Source organism: Labrus mixtus, chromosome 3 (genome assembly GCF_963584025.1).
Source record: "Labrus mixtus chromosome 3, fLabMix1.1, whole genome shotgun sequence".
NCBI lineage: Eukaryota > Metazoa > Chordata > Actinopteri > Labriformes > Labridae > Labrus > Labrus mixtus.
This window is the reverse complement of record NC_083614.1, coordinates 5,525,389-5,548,261: the sequence shown is the minus strand read 5'-3', so window position 1 is coordinate 5,548,261 and position 22,873 is coordinate 5,525,389. Positions and strand designations below refer to the sequence as shown.

The 22,873-nt window shown below is 38.4% G+C and overlaps 3 protein-coding genes across 5 annotated transcripts in view; 1 reads left to right on the top strand and 2 right to left on the bottom strand.

Moving 5' to 3' along the window:
• fryl (furry homolog, like) overlaps positions 1 to 3,829 on the bottom strand; it is an 86,829-nt gene extending 83,000 nt beyond the window's left edge. Inside the window, exon 1 of the mRNA XM_061029227.1 lies at positions 3,704 to 3,829. The gene's annotated coding sequence lies outside the window, so the exon portion shown is untranslated. The remainder of the gene's footprint in view (positions 1 to 3,703) is intronic.
• A 2,311-nt stretch (positions 3,830 to 6,140) lies between these two features.
• ociad2 (OCIA domain containing 2) lies at positions 6,141 to 15,442 on the bottom strand. The gene is made up of 8 exons (XM_061029142.1): positions 15,333 to 15,442; positions 10,446 to 10,729; positions 10,292 to 10,376; positions 9,291 to 9,344; positions 8,852 to 8,899; positions 8,612 to 8,762; positions 6,543 to 6,623; positions 6,141 to 6,389 (listed from the first exon to the last, which is right to left on the bottom strand). Exons 2-7 carry the CDS (start codon positions 10,536 to 10,538, stop codon positions 6,545 to 6,547), a joined length of 510 nt encoding a protein of 169 aa, XP_060885125.1. The 5' UTR covers positions 10,539 to 10,729; positions 15,333 to 15,442; the 3' UTR covers positions 6,141 to 6,389; positions 6,543 to 6,544.
• Positions 15,443 to 15,703: 261 nt separating this feature from the next.
• dcun1d4 (DCN1, defective in cullin neddylation 1, domain containing 4 (S. cerevisiae)) lies at positions 15,704 to 22,856 on the top strand. Of its 3 annotated transcripts, none has more exons than XM_061029098.1 (11): positions 15,704 to 15,782; positions 17,094 to 17,164; positions 17,278 to 17,317; positions 17,881 to 17,968; positions 18,563 to 18,651; positions 18,763 to 18,833; positions 20,611 to 20,702; positions 20,845 to 20,953; positions 21,381 to 21,485; positions 22,457 to 22,559; positions 22,652 to 22,855. In XM_061029098.1, exons 1-11 carry the CDS (start codon positions 15,764 to 15,766, stop codon positions 22,705 to 22,707), a joined length of 843 nt encoding a protein of 280 aa, XP_060885081.1. In that variant the 5' UTR covers positions 15,704 to 15,763; the 3' UTR covers positions 22,708 to 22,855. The 3 variants fall into 3 exon arrangements, with proteins under 3 accessions (XP_060885081.1, XP_060885089.1, XP_060885073.1); XM_061029106.1 differs by lacking the exon at positions 15,704 to 15,782 and adding an exon at positions 16,283 to 16,398; XM_061029090.1 differs by lacking the exon at positions 15,704 to 15,782 and adding an exon at positions 16,418 to 16,776 and having other exon boundaries at positions 22,652 to 22,856.
• The last annotated feature ends 17 nt before the right edge of the window (positions 22,857 to 22,873 follow it).

The following is a 22,873-nucleotide window of genomic DNA, read 5'->3' as shown; positions in this document are numbered from 1 at the left end:
AGACTGTCTTACATAATGAAGTCAACAACTAACATACAGCATGACATCACAAAGGACAAAAGTATTAGCTTACTTATCCTGCTGAAAAGAATAAATGCTCTAGCTCACTTTTTAAAATCATTCGCAGAGGATTTTATGGAACAATAGTTCGGAGTGGGAGGCCTGCTTCATAGGGCTGAGTGCTAATATGACAAGATGACCACAAAGATCGCAGCTAGGATCAGAAGAATCGGGTCAGGACAATTTATAACTGGATAGCAAGAGTTTCAGCAAAAATATATTAAGTTATCTAGTTGCCTAGTTAATAATTTACAAATGCACACACACACACCTGGATCCAACTGGTCAGTCTGGGATAGGAAAAGAGGTCAACTACTGTAATCAGGCCAAAACACTTTGAAGAAGGCCAATCAGGATTTCCGACTAGAGCTGCTGGTATGAAACCAGGTTAACTGCTGACAGGTCAGGAGACACAGAGGCAGGTGCTGAATCATCCAGGATAGTTGTGCAGACACAATGTTTCTATAAATGACAACTCAGTGACGATAAAAAAGGTAAAAATAGATGGAAATAAGGGGGAAAGCTCAAATAAGAATGAGTTTGAGGAAATAAAGATGTTATGACCAATGTTTTTGCATTACATTATATTTTTGTAGTCATTACTGAAATGCTGAGTTGACAGTTAATCCTTGCAGGGGGGGGGGGGGGGGGGGGGGGCTTAGCGAGGGGCCACTGCGGGGGCGTTTTACGGAGCATAGGTTTTACATCCCTGTGCTCTTCAATGCCATTAATGTCTTACCAGCTTAAACCAAACACACTAATTCACTGGAATTATGCCCCAGATAATCAGAGATGCGCAGCTATCTGCAATCTAGGGGGATTCCCTTTAGTTTGAGCGTGTACAAGAGAATACAGTTCACTTCAGTTCTGCCATCAGAAGCTTATCCTGCCAGGGATGAAGGGGGATCAACCAGTTGTGAAGACCAATGATCTAATAGACAGAGGCTTCGCAAAGTTGTGTGTGTTAGATGCTAAAAGATCTCTGTATTAGGGTTGTCATGATACCAGATTTCTAAACTTTGACATGAATCTTGTAAAAATCAATCAATATTGATACCTGTTCCGATACCACAGTGGCAAACAGAGGCCATGGGGCCCTAAATATTGGGTCATTTCTGTTTTTCATGACAACAACACGACAATGCAGGCAAACTACTACACACTGACATAATACTCTGTGGCAAAAACAAACACTGTAGGATTGGAAAAGTAGCTTCAGCTTGTCCTGTTAACAGCTTCTTCATGCAAATATGCACAGCATAGTTCTCATTTCTCGGAGCATAGTTCACCCTCATGTGGGCCAACGAGTGAGTGAACACAGAGTGACTTTTCTTTCGTCACTCTGAAACAGTTTGGCCATCTCTCCACCTCCAGACACAGCAGAATGACCAGATTCCTCTCTGTCTGCATCCACTGCTTGAATCTCTACTGAAAACGAACAAGACCTTCATTGTACGCCTGATTCACTCTGGACAAGGAGAACGAAGTCCTCAGAGGAATGTTAGATGCAAAAAGCTGACAGTTCTGTCACTGTTGTAGTTGTGCAGAATAGGTTTGTCATGATACCATGAAAAAAACCCAATATTGATACCTGTTTGGATACCACAGCAACAAAAACATAAGTTCTGGGTACCCTAGTCACCCTACCCTAGGATACCCGAGTCATTTCTTGTTTTAAATTACCAACAATTTCAAGCAAACTCCTGCACACTGTCCAACTGCAGAAGAACCACCACCATGCTTGAACATGTTCTGGACAACATTTTAAAGTATGATCTCACACAAGAAAGGTATCTGTTATTTTCAAGCAAAATAATGCAGCTTTACAGAACTGGTATATGTCTCAGACAGCTCTGATAAATTAAGACACATTGGGTTTATAAAAGCTCCTGTGTACTTCTATTTTGTGTCACTTTTGACACTTCCTGTGGACAAAGTTCAACCTCTTTTATTGAATCTATCTGGTCTTTTCTTTGGTGTCATGGTTTGGTCGCACATCTTTAAAAGAAAAAAATTCCCTTAACCAGGGAAACCAAAATGGTCTAGTCGACTGCGTCCCTGTGAACTCAACTGTTACAGCCGATAGCTACCACCTCTATCTTAAACAATGATTCCCACCCTTGATTTTCAGCTTCTTCCCTCTGGACAGAGGTTTTTTTGTCCCAAGGTGCAGAAAGCAGCTTTGTTCCTGCTGCTATCACTGAACTGAAAAAGCTGTAGCGATATTTGCACAAACATCTTTAATGATATATTTAAGTCCAACACATTTTTACCCTGGCTTAACTCAAGGGGTTATTCATTTGGGATTTTAATTGACTTGATTGGTTGATATGTCTTTCTCTTATATGCCCTGATTGGTGGAGCCTTGAGTACCTTTGTCATTGTTATTGTTTTTATAGTTCTTTAGGTTTTTGATGTTTTGCGTTCCTTCTCTCACATGTGTTGCTTATTGTTAATTCTGTTATGTAATTTGTGTGCCACAGTGGATGTCACTAGCTGCAAAACAAATCTACCAACGGTGCATATAAAGTAACCAGAACCTCTTAGTTCTTTACTGATCTGATTTTGTCCTTTACTTCAGTAAATGTTTTTGGTTTATGCTTTATGTAGACAGTTAAATGTACTTAGAGGCTGTTTCTGCAGTGTGCTTTTGATCAATCTGTCTGACCTCCTGGCATTAAAATAACTATATCGAAACAATCAGTCTGGTTGATAATAGTCATTTGTGCTTCGTTGGGTTACAAATAGTCATCAGTAATAACCATAAGCAGCTAAAAACTCCTAAGAGTGGCTTTTGGTTGAATGTTTGTACATGCAATTTTGCAGTAATTTAATCTAGTATAGCATGCTCACTGCACCTAATCTGTATATTATAATCCTTAGAATATACTTATATTTATAGCATTTATTTATATTTATAGCATCCCATTAAACCAGCCATATATACCCAATAATTCACTTTTTTTAGTCTACGTCTGTACATTTTGTTGTACACAGCACAGATTCTTGCACTTTCTGCTTGTTGCACTTCTGGTGAGATGCCAAACCTCATGTCGTTACTCTACACTTGTATATGTGTAATGACAATAAAGTTGAATCTCATCTCACATGGTTAATTTGATGTTGTGATTTAGCATAACACACAATTCTCTTGTCTGACATGAACTGTTTGCACTAGTATAACAAAACCACAATCAAAAGAGAGAGAGAGAGAAACAATAAGGTTTAAACCGGCTATCACACAGTTATGTAGCTTTTATGTAGCATTTAGCCCTGTGTTTTTACTGTACAGAGCACAGTGCTAATGCTAAGCAAGGGGCTAGCTTGCAGCAGCAGCTTGTTGACAACTCTGAGAAAACCTTCATCACACCACTGTGTTAGCAGCTAGCGATACAACTAATGATCTGAACTGTGCCTGCGATTAAACTTGCAAGGTTAGTGAGGCGATTAACAAACACTACTAGCACAGGAGCCAAACTCCTTCTTTAGCATGCTACCAGACAAACCTGCGGCTAGAGTTGAGAAGCTAACATCAACGGTAAAGTAAATGACGGGACTTAATGTAAGACAGCGTTAACTACATCACACAGCAACCCGTCGTGTCGTCAAATACTTTCATATCCTAAAAGAGGACGATACTCACAACTTTTGCTCCCTCTCACTGTAGTTGAGCTAGGTGGCTAGCAGCTCCGCGTCCTGGCCCTCCTCCATGGGAAGGATTTGCGTGGTGGTATGATTTTTTTCTCTCCGGTCTGTTTCGGTGTTGGGAGAGCCTCACTGACAGAGCCTGGTTGTCCCGCCTCCTTCGCACTGATTGGCTACGATTGTTTACGCCCACATGGAATGACGGCTTTCTATTTCACCAGTGACGTGGCAATCCTGCGAGAGCGACCTGTTGATTGGATGACGTCCTGAGGGTGACGTTCACAGGGGTGCACTTGTATTTTAACCAGCGTACACCGAAACAAGCCCGGGTAGGCGGGTACTGTCATGAGCTGAGTCAAGTATGGGCTACTAATGCATGTGGAATAGAAGAATACATAAATATATTTTTATTTTCTGGGCACAGGGAATTATATTCATTATGGTGAATGGTACACAAGCCTTTTTTAAGGCAATAAACATACTATATGACTTTTGCCTTTGAGATGGGAGTAGATAAGATAAGATGTTACAGCAGCAAAGAGCAAAGATTGCAGACAAAAAGTGAACACAGTACAATTTAAATTAAAAAAAGAAAAATTAAGAACGTACAAAAAAAAATAGATACCTAAAAATAGATTTAAAAAATAAAAAATAGATCAGCTATTGACAAAAATGTAGTCCGTAATATTCTGTGTAAAGATTAACAGTTTCAGGGACCACTGGTCCCTAAAAATGTATGAAGACTTTTTTGTGCACTGCTACCCGACCCCATAGAGCAGGTGCCCTTTTTTTATTATTTTAGCCCCTGCTCGTCAAACATCCTGAGTCCGCCAGTGAAAGGGACCTTATGAATATAAAAAAGTGCATGGGATAGAGCACGAGAGGCATAAAGACCCGAGACACAGATAAAGATGCTTACAGATGAACCACAATTTGGTGTAGCTAAAACTTTGTGCCATGGAAACACAGTTTCATGGCACACTTTCTGATTTAGAAAACAACCACATCATGGCCATGTGAGACTTAAAACTTTTAAAAATATAATTTCTAATGTCTCAAGTTTCTGTGTATTGGCACAACCTAAACTGTTGCTGGTTTACACAAAGCTCCATAAAATACCCTTAAAAGATAACAAATGCATGGGAAAATAATGTATTTCCCCTGTGTTGACTCTAAATGAACCTTGAAGAAGTGATAGTTTTCCAGGAGTACACTGTGACTACACTTTTTATTTGATATGTTCTATTTTTATTAGTTATTTGAAGTCATCTGTTACATTTTTAAAATGACTCATCTCCAAATAATAATTTATTATCTCAGATTCATGAGTCAATATCTAAATTAAAGAGCTGACATCTAAAAAATAACGAGTTAGATATTCAAAGTAATATTCACTTACTCTACATGTATATACATGTATGTATCAGACTTACTGAGAAACTTAAATACTGACTTTTCTATCTCCGCTTGATGATTTTTAAAAAGAGTCAATACCTCTGAATAATGACACACTCAAAAAATGTGTGAACTAACATGAACTTAATAAAAAATGACTACATTTTTCAAAATCATGAGAAACTTCCTCAAAAAGGATTATTTTTATAATTCAAAATCCCCCCTCTTTAGCATTCATATGCAGTTTATAAAAAAATACGACCAACTTTAAAGACATTTCTCTAAACTTATTCTCTGTATAAACCTTTAACTCCTGCTTTCATTTACATAAATTAAACAGTATTGCAGCTGTGTTATACATAAATATCTCTTTAAGCAGAGTTATAAATGCTTCGGGCAGGATGTTGAAACTCAAATCATTTACCAGGAAAGAAATTGCATCAAAATTCTCAAATATTAAATTTAAGCGTCTTCAAAATTGTTAAGCCTATTTTGGATATTTATTATTATAATTAAAGTATACTGAAGTGTTGAGCATATCAGCAGGACGCTAAATGTTCTCTCATCTTTTCATATTTACTTCAAAAGGCAGAAAAACTAAAATATATACTAAAAAAAATGAATGAATTCATTGTTAACACCTGACCTTCCAGAGGTTTGATTTTATGTTATTTGATTTTGCAAACGTATCAAAAATAAGTCTTTGTTACTTTACCTTTTTGAATGGTCTAGATTTTGAAACACGGCAAACACCTTAAATCTAAAATAATCTAACTCCAAACAGGATGTAATTATTGATTATTTTGATGAACATCAGAGCTACAGCAACGTTTGGTTTCACAGAGTTTAAAAACTGCCCTCGACAAGAGTCTGTTTAGGGGAGCAATAAATTATATCTATTTAAAGAGTAAAGACTGAACATGGAACAAGAAGTGTGTAATCCTGATACACCTGCTAACATCCTGTTGTGTATCATTGATTGTGAAACAGACATCAATAAAGGACCAAAATCACATAACTTTAAAAATAATGTTTATATATTACTGCTGGTACTGTTTTTCTTTCTTTGGTGATGCTTGTTCAAAACTTTACACAAGGATCTATGACAGGAAGGGATTTCAGCTCCCTCTGCTGTCAAGTCAGTGCATTGTTTCGAGTGAATGAATATTATTTACACTACGTCTGATACATTGGAAAAATTACATGCAGAATTTATATCATTTAATAAACAGAAAAGCTGCAACTGATGAATCCTCTCTGACACACAGTCCTTCAGGTCTCTGATGAGGCTGAAAAAACCCCCACACAACATTCAGGTTATTTAAACATGAGTGTGTCAATGTGCAAAGATTGAACCTTTAGCCTACAAACGTCATCCTGTGTGGTTGTCCGTTTATAACAGCTTAGTAGTTGTAAACACTGTATATGTCACAAACATTTACCTCTAGACTTTAGTTTGTTCTGCAGGTGCAGGTGAAGCGTCCCCTTTTTTCTTACATTCATCACACACATGATGGCAGGATCTGTTGGGATAATATTCTGATCAATTACATGCAAAGGCTTAACGTTATCGATATATTTTATTACCATATACTATTTTATTTATTCAAACAAAAATGTTGCAGCACATGACATTTCCAAATCTTTCACACTACATAACTTTTTGGACCTTTGGCGTTCACCTCTGCCATTAAAAATGCCTTCACAACCAAGTTACAAAAGTTCAGGACAAGAAACTAGTAATGATTCTTCAGAAATACGTTTTTGCTGTTGTTTTAAAATTTTGACTAAAATCAGGCCACTACAATATACAGTATATGCTGCATATATGATGGTTCTCCTCTTTCTAGACTTCATAAAGTTACCCAGGACTAAATTGCAGAATTAGACAAAGAAAACATTCTTTTCACAAATTGCATTTCCATCAAAAACTACAACCCTGATGGCTTCCCAACCTGCCACTTATGCTTCAAAGCAGTAAGGAAAGGAAGAAAATGTCTTCTGGTACAGTCAGATCTACAGTGGTGGACCAGGGCAGACAATCTGCAATGGCTGAATTGGTGTACATACTGTAAGTAAAAAAATGTGGAGAAAACTCCAAAACTATGCAAATTCAATGTCAGTGTGTACTTTTGACTTTTCATGGTTTATGTATCTGCAGTGTGTTTGCTGTTAATGCAGCAGCCTATAGTTTTGGCTTTTTGAAGCGTGTTTTTCATTTGTAGTGCGTTTCTTTATTTGCATTTGTTTTGGAATCAAACTGTTTCTGAAACCGCATGCTTTCACAGCATTCATAGTAAATATGACGTCACATTGAGCTTGTATTACTTTGGAAATCATAGTATGCAGTTTTGCGTATGCGATAAACACCCATGTATACTAAATTGGCCAGATTTTTAAACGAATACAGGAGTCGTGCTAAACCTCCATAAAAAGCACTCCATCTCTCAGAAAATCCAATGGCAGAGCGCGCTAGCCGGCAGACAGCGGCATACACATATTAGAAATGAACTGTTTTGTAATAAGTTTAATATATTGTCGTATTATATTAAAAATGACTACGTAGACTACCTTAACATAAAAGTAAGTAATTGCTTGACTTTCATTATATCTCATTTGTCTGTATTTGTCTGTATTGTTGCTTTGTATCTTTGCTAATGTTTGCTTTATTTTTGTCTTTATTTGTTATTGCTTTACTTGTCATGTCTGTGTCATGTCTTTACATTTTTGTTTCATTTTTGTTCACCTCATCACCAATAAAAAAAGAAAATAAAAACTATGTAGCTATATTAGCAGTAATGAACTAATGAAAAGAGTTGTTGGATTCTATTTAGGGACCGACAGTCATGCTAGCTTGATGCTAGCTAATCCAATGTAGCTCTGATGATCTTTAGTTCAGTATGATGCTGAGGCGCACAAGCCTCATTTCCACCAAGCAGTTCTGTTTGGTTCAGTACACTAGGTATTGAATCTGCTTGCGTACCCTTATTTGGTAAGCGGAGTGTAAGCCAGATGGAGATAGCCACGTCAGCTATGTAATAGTGAGACAGTCAGTAGTCAGTACGTTAGTAAGTGGTTTCAGACATGGGCCATGTGTTTTTGAATTTGCTGCACGTTGTCCCTGATGTACAAAGTTTCAGACTTTTTTTGACTACTGTACAAGTCCTGCTCAAAACATATTAAAAATATTTTTTTTCCATTTGTTTGTGTGCTTGTTGTGGTTTTAGTATGTTCCACTGTAATAAATAATACTGATTGAATGGCTTGTGGTGATACCTAGAAGTACAGGTGTACTTCAATTCTTTGGTTTTAATCAATAGACTTGAATCTTGTCAAACCAAAAAGGAAGCTGTATGTATTGTATTGTGCTTATTAAGTTGTATCCTCTTAATGCACATTGGTAATTATAATTCTAACAGCACCACAAGCCTAAAAGATAAAAATGCACAGCAGCATTTTTTTAAACTGAAATGAATTGTGGTTATTCATCTTTATTCGGTGAATTGTTCACCTGTGTCCAGGACCAGATTTCCAGGGTCCACGACCTCCCTCAGACCAGGGCCCAAATCCTGGTCCATCCTTCAGGCCCAGCTCCTGAAGCTTGCCTCGACAAGTTCCAACATAAGATGCTTTTCCCACTGCGAAACCAAGGATCCCAGCAACTACAGAACAATACAGATACTTTAGAGATCAGTGACTGCACATATTGATTAGCAACTTCTAAAGTTTCAATAAACTGTATGTTACCCACCTGCTAGTTTTGGAAAGGGACCCAATCTCTTTGACGAGTTCCAAACTCCTTTAACAAACAATGTTGAACTTGAACCATAGGATGATAAAATGATTACTTTATATGTGTCATTTAGATCAGTGTTTCTCGACTGGTGGGTCGGGACACAAAAGTGGGTTAAGGAACCCTTTTCAGTGGGTCGCGTGTGCCTGGAAAAATTATTGGGTGAAAAAGTCTATGAAGCTTCAAAACACATTTGTTTTCGTTTTGTGTCTTTGTTCTGTCACGTTCGTTTTGTACAGTCTGAGGTCAAAACTGCACAATCTTTCATTGAACAATTCTGATTGGTGCAAAAATATCTGAAACCTGGGTCGCAATTTTTCATCCGGGATTTGGTGGACCAGTTGAGAATCACTGATTTAGATAATGATAGAACAGGGTTTGAATGTTGGTCCTTTACCGTTGTAGATGAGACCGCCAGTGACAGCCATACTTCCCAGAGAGAGAGGAAGAGCTGAAATAAAAAACAAATCAGAAAGTAGAAATGAGGAGATTTCTTTTTGTTATGAGGAATACATTTTAATTGTTTTATAATCCTTTCAATTTTCTGGAAAAACTGAAAACTTAAAAAAACATTTTTAGCTGACTGAACTTTGATCGGAGCGGGTGACACTTCATCCACTTCATTTGAGTTAAAAGACACTGCCGACTTCTGAACCAGGAAGAACTGATTGTTGCCGTCTCATGATTATATAACTGCATGCTCGTATGCAGCTGCTGCAGCGAGTGGAAGGGACAGGGATAGAAGTTACAGATAATAAAATGTTGACACATAAAACAATATAAGTCGCTGGAAGCTTAATCATAATGACTATGCAAAGCTAGCCTAAGCAGACAACACTTGAAACCCTGAGTATAATGTTATCTGCCCGGTGTGCTGTGGTTAACTTTCACCTTGCTACAGTTGGGACAGTTGCTTCAGAGCTGTGTGTGGGTGTGTACTGTATAGCTGTCAAATACCTAATCTCTTGTTGGGTTAGTTTCATTTGCAGAAGGTAGGTAATTTTAAGAGTTAGGTATATACATTTTGTTTACCTCTGGACACTTCTTGTGTCCCTCCACCCTGCCCAAATTTTAAAAATGTTCAAATCAACCAGAGTGTAAATAACTCACTGAATTCACTTTAAATGATAAAAAATGACTATGGGTTATATGGGGCAGCATGAACCAAACATTTTCTCCATACACTTTCCAATATGCCTGTATGCGTCCTCATAGGAGGGGGGGAGGGGGGGTGGGGCTTTATGAAGTCACAGAAGAATGTAAACAACGCACAAAGTTAAAAGGATGTTGATAGATGAGCCGGGGCATGTAGTCTATGACAGATTTGTTGGTTGTCTGTTTCCTACAGCGATAAAACTACAGTGAAGTCTGTTTTGAAGAACGTCTAGAAGAGATTACCTCTGTACCAGAAGCTCTCCTCCTGGCACTCTTTCCAAGCCTTTCTCACATCATCTCTGTGGATATGACGATCACCCATGGGGCACTGTAGGACAAAAAAAAAAAACAGGTTAGCCACCTTATTTAGACCAACATTGTTCAGAAAAAAACTCACTTTCCAATCACGTTTCCCTGCAGCGTCACCAGCTGCTGCTGCTCCTTCCTCTGTCTTCAGCGTTACAGTTTCTCCAGTTGTTTCAGAACTCATGATAAAGGAGCTTTCAGCAAACTATTACAGACCCGGACTGCACAGCTTTCTCATGCACATTTACTTCCCCTCTGTCCACGCCCCACAAATACACATTGGTGGTTGTAATTGCTCCTCCCTGCTCTTTGTTTATAACCCCACCCCACTTGAAAAAAACACTCCAGACTGCAGCAGAGGTCACCCAGAGGTGTCTGAAATTGAAACAAAAAAACACATTGAGTAAAAGACAACACTTAAGATATGATATCTGCAGGATTTCTTTTTTAATGTACCTATACTTTAACCTTCATACAATTATCATCTATATGTCCCATGAAATTAAAGTCACACTAACAGGCCTACAACTTTCCAGTTTCCACACCTATCTGCACCTCAAAGAGAGACACACCTTGATTTAGAGATTTATTTTATGCCATTATTCAGGTGAGGCAAGTATGGCTAGAGGTCAGACATTCATTTCCATTCACAAGTGCACATATCTTATCTCTTTTCATCAGCTTTTTTAAACTATGCTTCACGCATATGCACCCCTAAAAAATCATTTAGAGATGTTGTTTTTGAATTAATAGCAACTGTATTATCATTATCTAATGTTTTACCATTCCATCTCTGTTTGTTTTGTTGATTCTGAATTATAAAGCACTATGAGCTGCATAGTTTCTATGAACATTTTTTTAATGAACATTTGTGAACATACAAAGCATGATCATACAATATCTCATAGAGGATGTATATTCTTTACCAATACAGAGTTAAATAATAGTCAACCTATGAAGACAAGGAAAATCAAAAAGGAAACAAAAACTAGGGAGAATTTCCCCAAAAAATACATTCAAATTCAGAAAAGGAAGCTAAAGCGTATAATATTAGACAAGATTTTATACAAATAAATTATACTTTATTTTAATTAAATGGAATATATTCATAATACTGTCTGTTTTTGGAGCAAAACAAACATTTGTCTGACAATAAATAGAAGGAAAGTTTATATCTGACATGCATGGTTTTATAAATATGTACCAATAAAGTCTGCTTTAAGACATAAGAGAGTCCAGTCATTGTTATTCTACAAACAGTTTATTCCTCGTTACTCAAACCAAAGACTGTTCGTCTACTCATCCATACTTCAGCATCACTTATGTACCGACTTAAACTCAAGCTTTGACTCAAGACATTTAGTCTTTAGAGCCTATTTTATTCAACAGAGGACAAATGATAAGGGAATACATTGGTTCTTATAACGCCTACTGACATATCCAAAGGTCAGGGAGTGTTTTTATGGTTATTAGAAGTTTCATCACAGTAAGATTTATTACTGCTGTTAATAAATGCCGAGATATCTAAGTCACGTCCAATACTAACACTGAAGAATGGTTCAATGTCTTTCTAGAAATATATTTATTTCCTCAAATAACAAAGCACACATTTTGAAGAACTGTTCTGCACATTTAAAGCACTTTGTGATAAGGCAAGTTTATAAACATCACACAAAAAGTAAGGACATTTGTGTTTGGTAGATTATTTCTTGCGTTATTGTTACGATTATTTCATAACAATGCCTATTGGCAATGAATCTTATACCATTGTTTATTTCCCTTTTAAATGGTGCCACATTTGTAAGGAACATACATTTGTGGGATGAGCAGCAGAGCTGAGTATGTGGGTTGTGCCCATGATAAACTTGCCAAATATTCTCTGCCAAACAGTTTATTCTGATGTTGACTCTTGTTTGGTGTTGTTTAGTGGATTGGATGATTGAAGTCTGAATAAACAAGACATATTGGCAATTTAAGAATTTATTCATTTAACAAACAGGAGCCTCAGTAGCATGTGGAAGAACCATATGCAGCCACAACAGCCTGGCACCTCCTCCTCATGCTGGTCACCAGCCTGGTCACACACTGCTGTGGGACGGCATCCCATTCTTCAACCAGCATTTATCACAAGTCAGCCAATGTAGTTGTGTTGGTCACTCTGGCACGAACAGCACGCCCAAGCTGATCCCACAAAGTATTCAATGGGGTTGAGGTCAGAACTGCAGGAAGGCCATTCCATCCTCTCCACTCCCAAATTCTGGAGGTACACTCTGATAAACCCCGCTCTGTGGGGGCGAGCGTTGTCATCTTAGAGGAGAGAGTTCGGTCCCGGACTCTGGAGATATGGGATTTCCACTGGTTGCAGAATCACATCTCGATATCTGTCTGCAGTGAGATCGCCTCTAATGATGACAAGCCTCGTTTTCCAGTGAGGGAGGTGCCACCCAACACGTCACACTGCCTCCACCAAAAGCTGTTACCCTATTGGTGCAGCAATCAGCATAGCGTTCTCCGCGTCTTCTCTACACTTTGACTCTATGATCAAACTGACGTAGGCAGAATCTGGAGTCATTGCTGAACATAATGTTCCTGCACATGTTCAGGTACGTGTTGCCAACACCAGCGCCAACGGGCATGATGGTGAACGGCAGTCATGGCAGGCCTCCTGGCAGCCCTATGAGACCAGCAGTCTGTTCAGGATTGTCCAGAGAGCCGTTGGCCATATCGTCCTGCAAACCTTGACGTCATATCTGTATAAGACTGCTTACGGTTCTTAAGAGCTGACAGGGTTAGGAAAGTGTCTTCTTGGGGTGTCGCCCACTTCGTGGCCTGTGTCTGACATCCCCCGTTATATGGAACTTGGCCTTCAGTTTGGAGATGGTACTTGGGCTCATTTCAAATAATGCTGCAGCTTGGTTGTGTGAAACACCAGCTTGAAGGAGCCCTATGTCACGGACCCTATCCAGATCAGTCAAACATGGCATGCTTGGGTGCAACCCACATACTCAGCTCTGCTGCTTATCTCACAAACGCATGGTCCTTATAAATGTGGCCCCATTTAAAAGAGAAATAAATATATGGAGTTATATATGTATATCATATATTTGTGGATTTCTATTACATATATACAAAACTATAAATATTTGTGTGTGAATCAGAAATACATTTGTGAATCTTATTTTTTTATTTGTGGATTTGTTTTACATTTATATAGAATTAAATATATTTGTGTGTGCATTGAAATACATTTGTGAATCCTTCTGTGTGCGTTCGTGTATATTGAGACTGATCTAACTCCATATAAACAGGCTTTCCAATGGTATAAGATGTATTGACAAGAAGCATTGTTACAACAAAGAAATAATCTACCAAACACAAATTTCCTTACTTTTTGTGCGATGTTAGTATAACTGTGGCGGTCTTATCACAGGCAAAGGACTGCTAAGAAATACTTTTGAGATACTCAAACTTAGTTATCTTTGCAGTTGTCACGTGATAAATGACATGAAATCGCTTTGTCTTCAGTGGCCCTCAAAAGATTGATTGATTTCTGCAGAAACATGTTGATTTTAAGGTGTAAACACTATGACATCAGAAAGGTTCTCAAACTGACCTACTCACCAATGCTGAGACCATTTGGTAATTTGTGATATCAGTATGAAATAGAACATCTCTGCAGAAGTGCACTACCTGTACATTACTACCTATAGTTACAATGACAAACTAACAAACAGTATCTCGAATCCTGCAGACACAAACAGGTAAAGTAGAAATGGTACTATTTATCAATTATTTTTGTCCAGCAAATAGGGTAATTTATGATGGCAATGTAGTGTAACTTTCCCTGCCAAGTGTTTTCTAATGGTGGATAAATGTTGAGTACATAATATTAAAAAAAAGAACATCTGGGGATGCTTTTCTGTTCGTGTTGACTTTGGCGCCCCCTGTGGAAAAAGCACCAGCCTACCTCAAATATCTTTGATTTTGTCCTGTATGTGTCTTTGTCAGTCAAATATATAACTTGCTGAGAATCTTTGAAAAAAAAAATCTTAATATAGCTTCACAATTTTTGTTTCGTTTTAAAGATTTGTTTCAATTTAAGTTTAGTTTTTTTTTTTTTTCAATAGTTTTGTCAATCAATTAATTAATCTTAATTTGTATAGCACCAATTCTGGACAACTGTTATCTCAAGACACTTTACAAAAGAGCAGGTAAAAGATCTTACTCTTTGTTATATTAAACAAAGACCCAACATTATTCGATCATGGGCACAGCACTAAGCACATTTAGCAAAGCTATAACGGCAAGGAAAAACTCTTTGTTAGTTTAGTTAAGTTTTTATTTTGTAACAACTCTTTTTTTTAAAAAAAATCTGTATTGTAAATGGTTCAGAGAAAAAAATCTGTAAAAAACATCTGTAAAATATCCAAAAATATTCTATAAGGGGGGAAAGCTTTAAATCCAGCAGTCAGCATGCTCATCCTAATATAAACTAAGGTGCCTGAGACAAATCATAGGCTGTGCAATACCTGACTTATTAAAAAGTATTTTTAACATTATCAGAACATCGGCTATTTTGCTATGGGCTATTTTGATGACGAAATTGGCGTCAAGTCGGCAACTCGGGCACCTACTTCTTTCTGAGTTTCCGAGTTGTTGCTCCGACTTGAGTAGGTGTTCATGCGCATTTTACAACTCGGAAACTCGTTTTTCCGATGTGTCCGACACCACATGAATGCACCATAAGCTTGTGTCAAATGGTGCATTCATGTGATGTTGGACACATCGGAAAAGCGAGTTGGAACAAAGTATGAGAGTGTCCATCCGATTTCATTGAAATCCAGGAATTCCAGTTACCTGACAGGCAGTTTTTCCTGTAAACAAAACTTAAATTACATATTTTTATTAATTTTATTTTCATTTAAGAGGACCAAAACACACTCGGCCACAAATACTAAATAATCATGAAGGAACTTACATTTTAATACGCTGCCCCATGAATCTCCGCCCGGCTGAGTTGACAGCAAACAAACCCAAACAGAAGTTAGAGTGGGAGGTCAATAAAAAGCCAAACTGACCAATCAGATTGCATCGTGGGCTGGTTTCAGACTTGCACGAGGAAACCCTGGTGAGTGACGTGCAGGTGAAAAACCTCTAGACCAATGAATCACAGAAGTAGCTCAGCCTGTTTGGGAAGTCTGACCAATCAAATCAACAAAGGGCGGGGTTGTATTTCAACTTCCGCCTTCTCCTTACTTGACACTGAAAATAACCAATCACCACTGAGTAAAGGCGGAGATCAGACAGGCTTAGGTTCCAATCATGTTCTGTGGGCGGGGCTTACGTCGACAAGGCCCGCCTATTGGCCGGTCTGCGGACTTCCCACAGACAGTTGTATGTTTCATAAAAATGCACTCTGATGCGGCAAGTAAGTAGTATCGCTTTAGAGGCTTTTCTTCGTCAAATAGCGACCCAACACGGATACTGCAGTCTGTCTTAAAGAGGGGAACATACATTTCGTGTGTCTTCATCCACTTTTATCCTTCTCTTTCTCTGGGCTTGATGAGGACGAGTGTATTACGTGCAGTTTGCTTGGCTCTTTGTATTAAGCTGTGCTGTATTGGGCGACAACAAAGGAAGAATAGGGAGTGTAAATCCAGGTGTTTTGCTCATGCGGGAGGTTAGATTTCTCTCCCATGGTTTCCTTGAGTTGTGTTTTGTGTATCGTTATCGCTGCCCAGTGTAAAGCAGAATAATGTAATGTAATTCAGAGGCTTATCGATGGTAGCCCCCTCGGTGTGTTGTGATCTTTATATCCAACAAAACTGAGGATGCTCCACATGTATCAGGTTTAACTCGGGATAAACGTGAGGTCAAGTGTAAATAGGTCAGTTTTCTGGTCTACTGCGGACTGTTACAGAGAAAGAAAATTGTGACGCAGTTGAGTAAAAGATGTTTCATTGCATGCTGCTGCAGCGCTGTCCGGGCTTTGCGGCAGCTTCACCAGCTTCCTGCAAAACTGCCTGTGCAATGCTACTGTGCCTGTAAGTTAATACAGTGAGATTCATTTAAAACAAGGTAAAATGCATTCAGTGTGTTGGGGTAAATGTTGGGGGCAGAAGGGTCTGAAAGAAAAGAGTTGTGTCGGTCAGGCATGGGAATTGTAGTTTCGAATCACAGCCAGAGCTTATGTTAAAACGGCCTCTTCAAAGGAAATGGACTACAACACCCATACGCCAAACTCTCTTGATACTTTGTAAACTCTGTGCAAGTTGCGCGTATGCACTGCTATTTTAGGTATGCAGCTAGTGCAGCTAGCCTGTTTTCCGTCTGGTTTTGGCCTCTTCAAATCCATTTAAAGCCTCTTTTTCTGATGACAGCTGTTGAACGACAATGCACAGATGACATTTTGCGACAAGGTAGTATGCATGATGGTACATTTTAGAGTTAGCCTGTCTTTAGGGGAATGCAGGGAGTCACCCCCTCATTCGTGTCACATATCTCCTGTCGTTCAATGAAACGTAAAACCTGAAAGTAGAAATCAAACCAAAGTATTTTAAGCACTAAAGAGATGTATTGATCTCGGACAAAAGCTGAAATCATAGGTTGTTATTTGTGCTAAGATGATGTCACCTTCTCGTACCCTTGTGCTGGTAGCAGGCTTACAAGTGTGAGTTGGTGCAGAAGGTTTGTGTCTTTTCTTTTGAGTTAAATCTTTGATATTTTTCTTCTGAAATAGATTTTCAGCTGAATTCCCACTTGACTACACTGGCCAGCATCCATAAGATCCACCACACATTGCACAGGCTGGTAAATACATATTAGCAGTTTGTGTGTTTTACATATTTAAGTTGTGTGTTTACACAAGTGTGTCAGATGTGAATATGTGTGTCCTGATCACAGGCATGCTTCTGTTTTTATAGAACTTGACAGAAGACGTTGGACAGGATAGCCACCCTTCAGGTAATTATTCTTCTGCTTCTTGTGTGATTCATAGTCCATGTACAACAATTACTTACATTTTCTTATTTTTCCACAAGAACGAAATAACTCTAAAAGTCACAGTGACATGGCCAAACAAGTGGAAACAAAAAACAACAGCTCAGTAAAATCACACATGTTACAGGAAACTGTCCGCGTTACAGATAGGTCATAGGTTGCATTTCAGACTCAGGAGACTCCTCGTAAGGCAATGGCAGAGAGAAAAGGCCCCAGATAATTCAGAGGGTTGCCAGACTCTGATTTACACACCATTGTAATAAAATATTTATTCTAGCAGCAAAGGTGAGTAAAGCATTACACTTATTCAGCTGAGACTTTTGCATGACTTTTACAGGTATACAACCTTTATTAACCCTGCAGTATGCCTTCACATGCCGTCACCACAGGTGTTGTGTGATCATACATGAAACTACTGCCAAAGCTAGCTTTTACTACATGCTTTCCAGGGAGGAGGAAAAAAATGCATCATCAATGTATGAATAAGTAGCACCCTTTTTCAATCTGTTGTCTGCTTTCTTCCCCAGCTTGCTGCCCCAGAGCCATGCCTCCTAGGAAAAAGAGGAGACCCTCTGCTGGGGATGACATGTCAGCCAAGAAAAGTCGACAGGACAGGTGTGATGCTTTGTTTAAGAGCGAGGCTGTAACCAACTCTCTGACCAAAGTGTCTGTTGTATTTATTTATTTATTTGTTTATTTAACATGGACAGTAACATTGGTTCTGTAACATTTAACAATGCACAAGTTCCAGATGCACTGCTCTTAGTGTTCATCTGTCCACGGGAGGCTTTTAGAAACAACAGAGATAAAGATAAAAAGGGTAAGAAAAAGAAAACAGTTCAGTTATAAATACAGCGCAGTTATGAATGCAACAGGGATAAAACACGGTTACAAAGAGAAAAATATACGACAGACATTTGTAAGCTCATGTGTGTTTAGGTGTGAGAACAATGTTGTTTTTCCTTCAGCCATGATTTAATACCTTTGTTAAAAACATTCAAACTGTGTAGCATTTTCAGTTCAGTGGGTAGACCATTCCATAGATTAGCTCCAATAACAGAGAAGGCTGATTGTCCAAATGTAGAGGGATGTGTGCAGGAAGTCTTTCTTTAGTATTAAGTAAAGCCTGTTAGAGATCCTATTGGCTACACACCTGTGACTCTGTAGTGCTGCTGAAGTTGACCTGAAAACTCTCTTTTACATCTGCAGTGTTTTCAGAAAACACGAGACAACACAAATCCGTGAGGAGGACACATTTTCCAGTAAAAGATGTTTGGAGTGGTTCTATGAATATGCAGGTGAATTTAATATTTTAAAGCACTGTACAAGTGGTCACGTCATTCATATAATCAAATGTTGTTGTTTATGTATATCACTGCATTAGCTCCACACTTGTCTGTTTGAAACAGGTTGTGATGAAGTGGTGGGTCCCGACGGCATGGAGAAGTTCTGTGAAGACATCGGAGTGGAGCCGGAGAATGTAAGCTGACTTCTTTGTATTGTCTTTATTTAGGTGATTCCTTTAGTTTGCATATACTTGTATGGTCTGGGTTTGATCTAGATTTTTTTTTTTTTTACTTTTTTCTCTCTTACATTCAGTAAAAGTAAGCAGTTAATTTTGGTTGTATTAATGTGATACTCATTCTGATTATTATTCAGTTATTCTCAAATATGTGCAGAGCTAGTTTTACTTCAGGGTCGCCTCATTTTTATACTGGTTCTCATTTGGTTTGGAGAGTTATGAAGGTCAGTGTTTTTCTGTTTTTGACATGAATCCGACTTTTTTTTTTTTTATTGATACATCTTCTCCATAAAAGAAACTATTGACACTGTTGTCAATAAAATGGGAAGACTGTTGTAAGGGGATGCAGAAAATACTTGCTCTGGGTACTCTTGTTCTTTCACAGCTTGTGTATGGCCGGATAAAGTGGTTCCCCTAAAAAGATATAAGCAGACTGCAGCTAGTACAGAACAAGGTGGCACACCTGTATGTACGGTCTTCAGTGTCTGTACATCACTTACATCAACAGCATGCACAGGTGACTTAGCTGGTAACAAGATGACTTTGTCACTCCTACTTGCAAGATGGAAACTTTTGCAACTTAAAAAACACCTTTATATTAATACAGACTTTAGAATCGTATATTTGGGAGAAAACAAGCAACAAAAGTCCAGTTTGTCCGACCCAAAGCAAACACCAGTTTCCTTAAAGCTACAGTATTATATAAAGAAATGAAAACTTTGAATTCCTTACCACTGTTACTGACTAAATTAACACTAAAATCTCTCATCTCTTTTTAAAAAGCAACTAAAGGAACACCTTTGGGCATCATATTTGTAAGATACAAACACATAGATGTTTGTATGTGCTTTAAATACATGTCTCGTGTTTGACATTATTATGTTTGACAGAAGTGATTGTCAAGTTGAATGTATATTTTTAATTGTCTTGATTTGTGTAAACGATATTTTTAAATATGATGTTTTTTTTTTTTTTAGCCTGAAGTGCTAAATTATGTTCACATACTGGTGTTTTTTTTTTTATATGGACCCCAGGAAGACTAGCTGTCTTCCATTTAAACATTTTTTTTTTAAAGGAACACTATAGTTGTATAGTTTACCCACTGTTGAAAGAATGTGTGTGTGTATGTTTTCTGCCTTGACTTGACCACCTCCTGGGACAGTGTCTGGATCCTTTATTTGGGGGTCGCTTGCTGAAAAGTTTGGGAATCCCTGCTCTAGGGTACAGCACATAGGGATTCTAACAAACGAACAAAAAAAGCTACGGTAGACTACATTAAAAAAACAGCAAGATTAAGCTAAAACAGAATAGGATACAAAACACTCCCCAACCAGCACTTGGACGCGACCTCCTTTTCACTAATGGTAAAAGGCAGGTTGCCTGTCACTGCTAACTGCATCCTTTTGCCTTTCTTTCTGACTGATTTATGCTGGTACACGCAACCATATATACTCTTTTTGACCCCAGGCCTGCAAAATGTTTGGCTAATTTGTCCGTTTTAAACACACAGCAGAGATCGGTAACAGGCAAGAAAATGTGTGTCCTGAAATGAGGACACATACTGCAACTGCGCTCTCAGCATGTTCCAAAGATTTAATGATTTCAGCATATCCCACCGTGTGTCTTGATCAGGAAATACTTTACCTATTAGGCTCAATCTAAATATATTTGTTTCCTATTCTCTAATCAAGCTTTGATGTTGCCTAAAGGTATAAAGGTTGTTGTTTGTGCCCAGGTGGTGATGTTGGTTCTGGCCTGGAAGCTGGATGCTCAGAGTATGGGCTATTTTACCCTCCAGGAGTGGCTGAGAGGCATGGGCTCACTGCAGTATGTCACTTCCCTTTTAGTCTCTTTCATGATCCTTTCAATATTGATAATATTGATTCCTTTCTGGGGGTTTTTTCTATCTCCAATCATTTTAGAGTTTTCCACATTGAGCATGTCTTAAGCACTTTTCTCTTGTTGTCAGGTGCGACTCCACGGAGAGGCTGAGAAACTCGCTCGAGTACCTGAGATCTGTCCTTAACGACAGCACCAGTTTTAAGCTCATTTATAGATATGCCTTTGATTTTGCTCGGGTGAGTGATGCAAAGTGTTTCCAGGAAAAACATGCTCATATATAAACTCCTGCAGTCCTGAAACAGACTTAATTTAGTTTATTTGAACAGTGAAGAGCTGATAAGAAACCTTGTAATGTCACATTCAAGCCGATGCTCAGGTGAATCTTTAATGTATAGAGAGTCTCAGTATGAATGTTAAAGTTTGACACTGTTCTCTCAGGTGGACACTATGTTAAACAACTCACTCTGATAAAGTGAATGAAAATACAAAAAGTGACACAAAGCCTGTGTTAACAGTTCAGTATATATCATGTGGCAGCTTGGAATTATGGAATTCAGCCTAGTTTGTGCAGTGTGCTAATTTTGGTCATAATGATAAGGTTTAAAGTGTGGTTGACATTTTTTTCTGTGACGTCGCTGAGCTTCGGGTGTTTTGATTGGACAGGAAAAGGATCAGAGGAGTCTGGACTTGAACACAGCCAAATGCATGCTGGGGCTTCTTCTGGGAAAGACGTGGCCTCTTTTTCCTGTGTTTAATCAGTTTCTAGAGGTAAGCGAGCGTCATATCCACATTTTCTTCTTAATGAATCAAAGGTGTCCATCCCAATATTTGTATGTAACTTTTGAAAAGTATACTAAAGGCAAAGATGTCTGTGTGCACAGGTTCTTTTAGGGCTCATAACTCTAGAAATCAGCAGATTTAAGATGAGAAGGTTAATAAGGTGTGTCCTGTTTCAGATGACATAAGTTATATGCTTTATAGGAAAATGACCTCTTAGCTCTGCTGATGTCTTTTGACCCGATGAGTGTGTATAAACGTATGTTTTGTTTAAGGAGGGGAACCTTTTTTTGTAGTAGGTTTTGATTGTGAATATGAAATAAAGCTTGGTAAAGAAGACATAATATTATGTTAAAGACAAGCCTTTAAAGGCTTTATATGTTATTTTTTGATCCAGCAGATGTCGCCCTTGAGCACCAGCATGAAACCAAAACAACTCGCGGTGCATTGTTGTGTTAGCATGCTAATGCTAGCGATCTTTATTATGCTCGTATCTTCACACTGCATGTAAATTTACCTGAAATGAGCGTGATCTAGAAACACAGTTAAGCAGTGAGTACAGTATGTTATTCTTCTTTTCTCTAGTCCCTCAATTAAACAACTTTTATACACGAGGGGAGGAGTCAGCCGGCTGTCCTGGCGATGTAAACAAACTGAAGATAGGACTCTGAAAACTCTGAAAACATCACAGACAGTGGGACTCGGGTGTTACACCCATTGTAGACAGTCATGACTCACAGAGTTATTTTCAGAGGATATACTTGATTTATATTATATTTAAGTGTGAAAAATCACATATAAAGGTGTCATTTTCTATTGAAATGAAATCTTTAAATGCTGCCACTATACTTTATGTATCTTTCACCCATGAGGGCTGAGCACTTCAATCAATATAATGTTGTTTGAATTCCAGTTTGAGACTGTGTTGTCATAATGTAACACGAACATTTCCTCTTCCGCAGCAATCCAAGTACAAAGTCATCAACAAAGACCAATGGTGCAATGTTTTAGAGTTCAGCAGGACAATCAACCTGGACCTCAGTAACTATGACGAAGATGGTGCCTGTAAGTAAACGCATACCTACACATAAATGTGATCTTTATGTAAATGTACCACAAACAGAATGCCTTTATTCTTTGTCCTCTCCTTTCATCAGGGCCAGTTTTGTTGGACGAGTTTGTGGAATGGTACAAGGAAAGGCAGATGTCATAGGTGCAGAGCAAAAAGTGGAAAAATACAACTGTGACAACAACAACTATGAGAAACGACAACCAATAAGTAAACATTACAAAATCGGTAAAGCAGTGACTGTGGGGGCTTCCTGGTGGAGGAGGGGGTTCAGGCTGTGGGTGGGCGGGTGGGTGGGCCGGGGATGGGT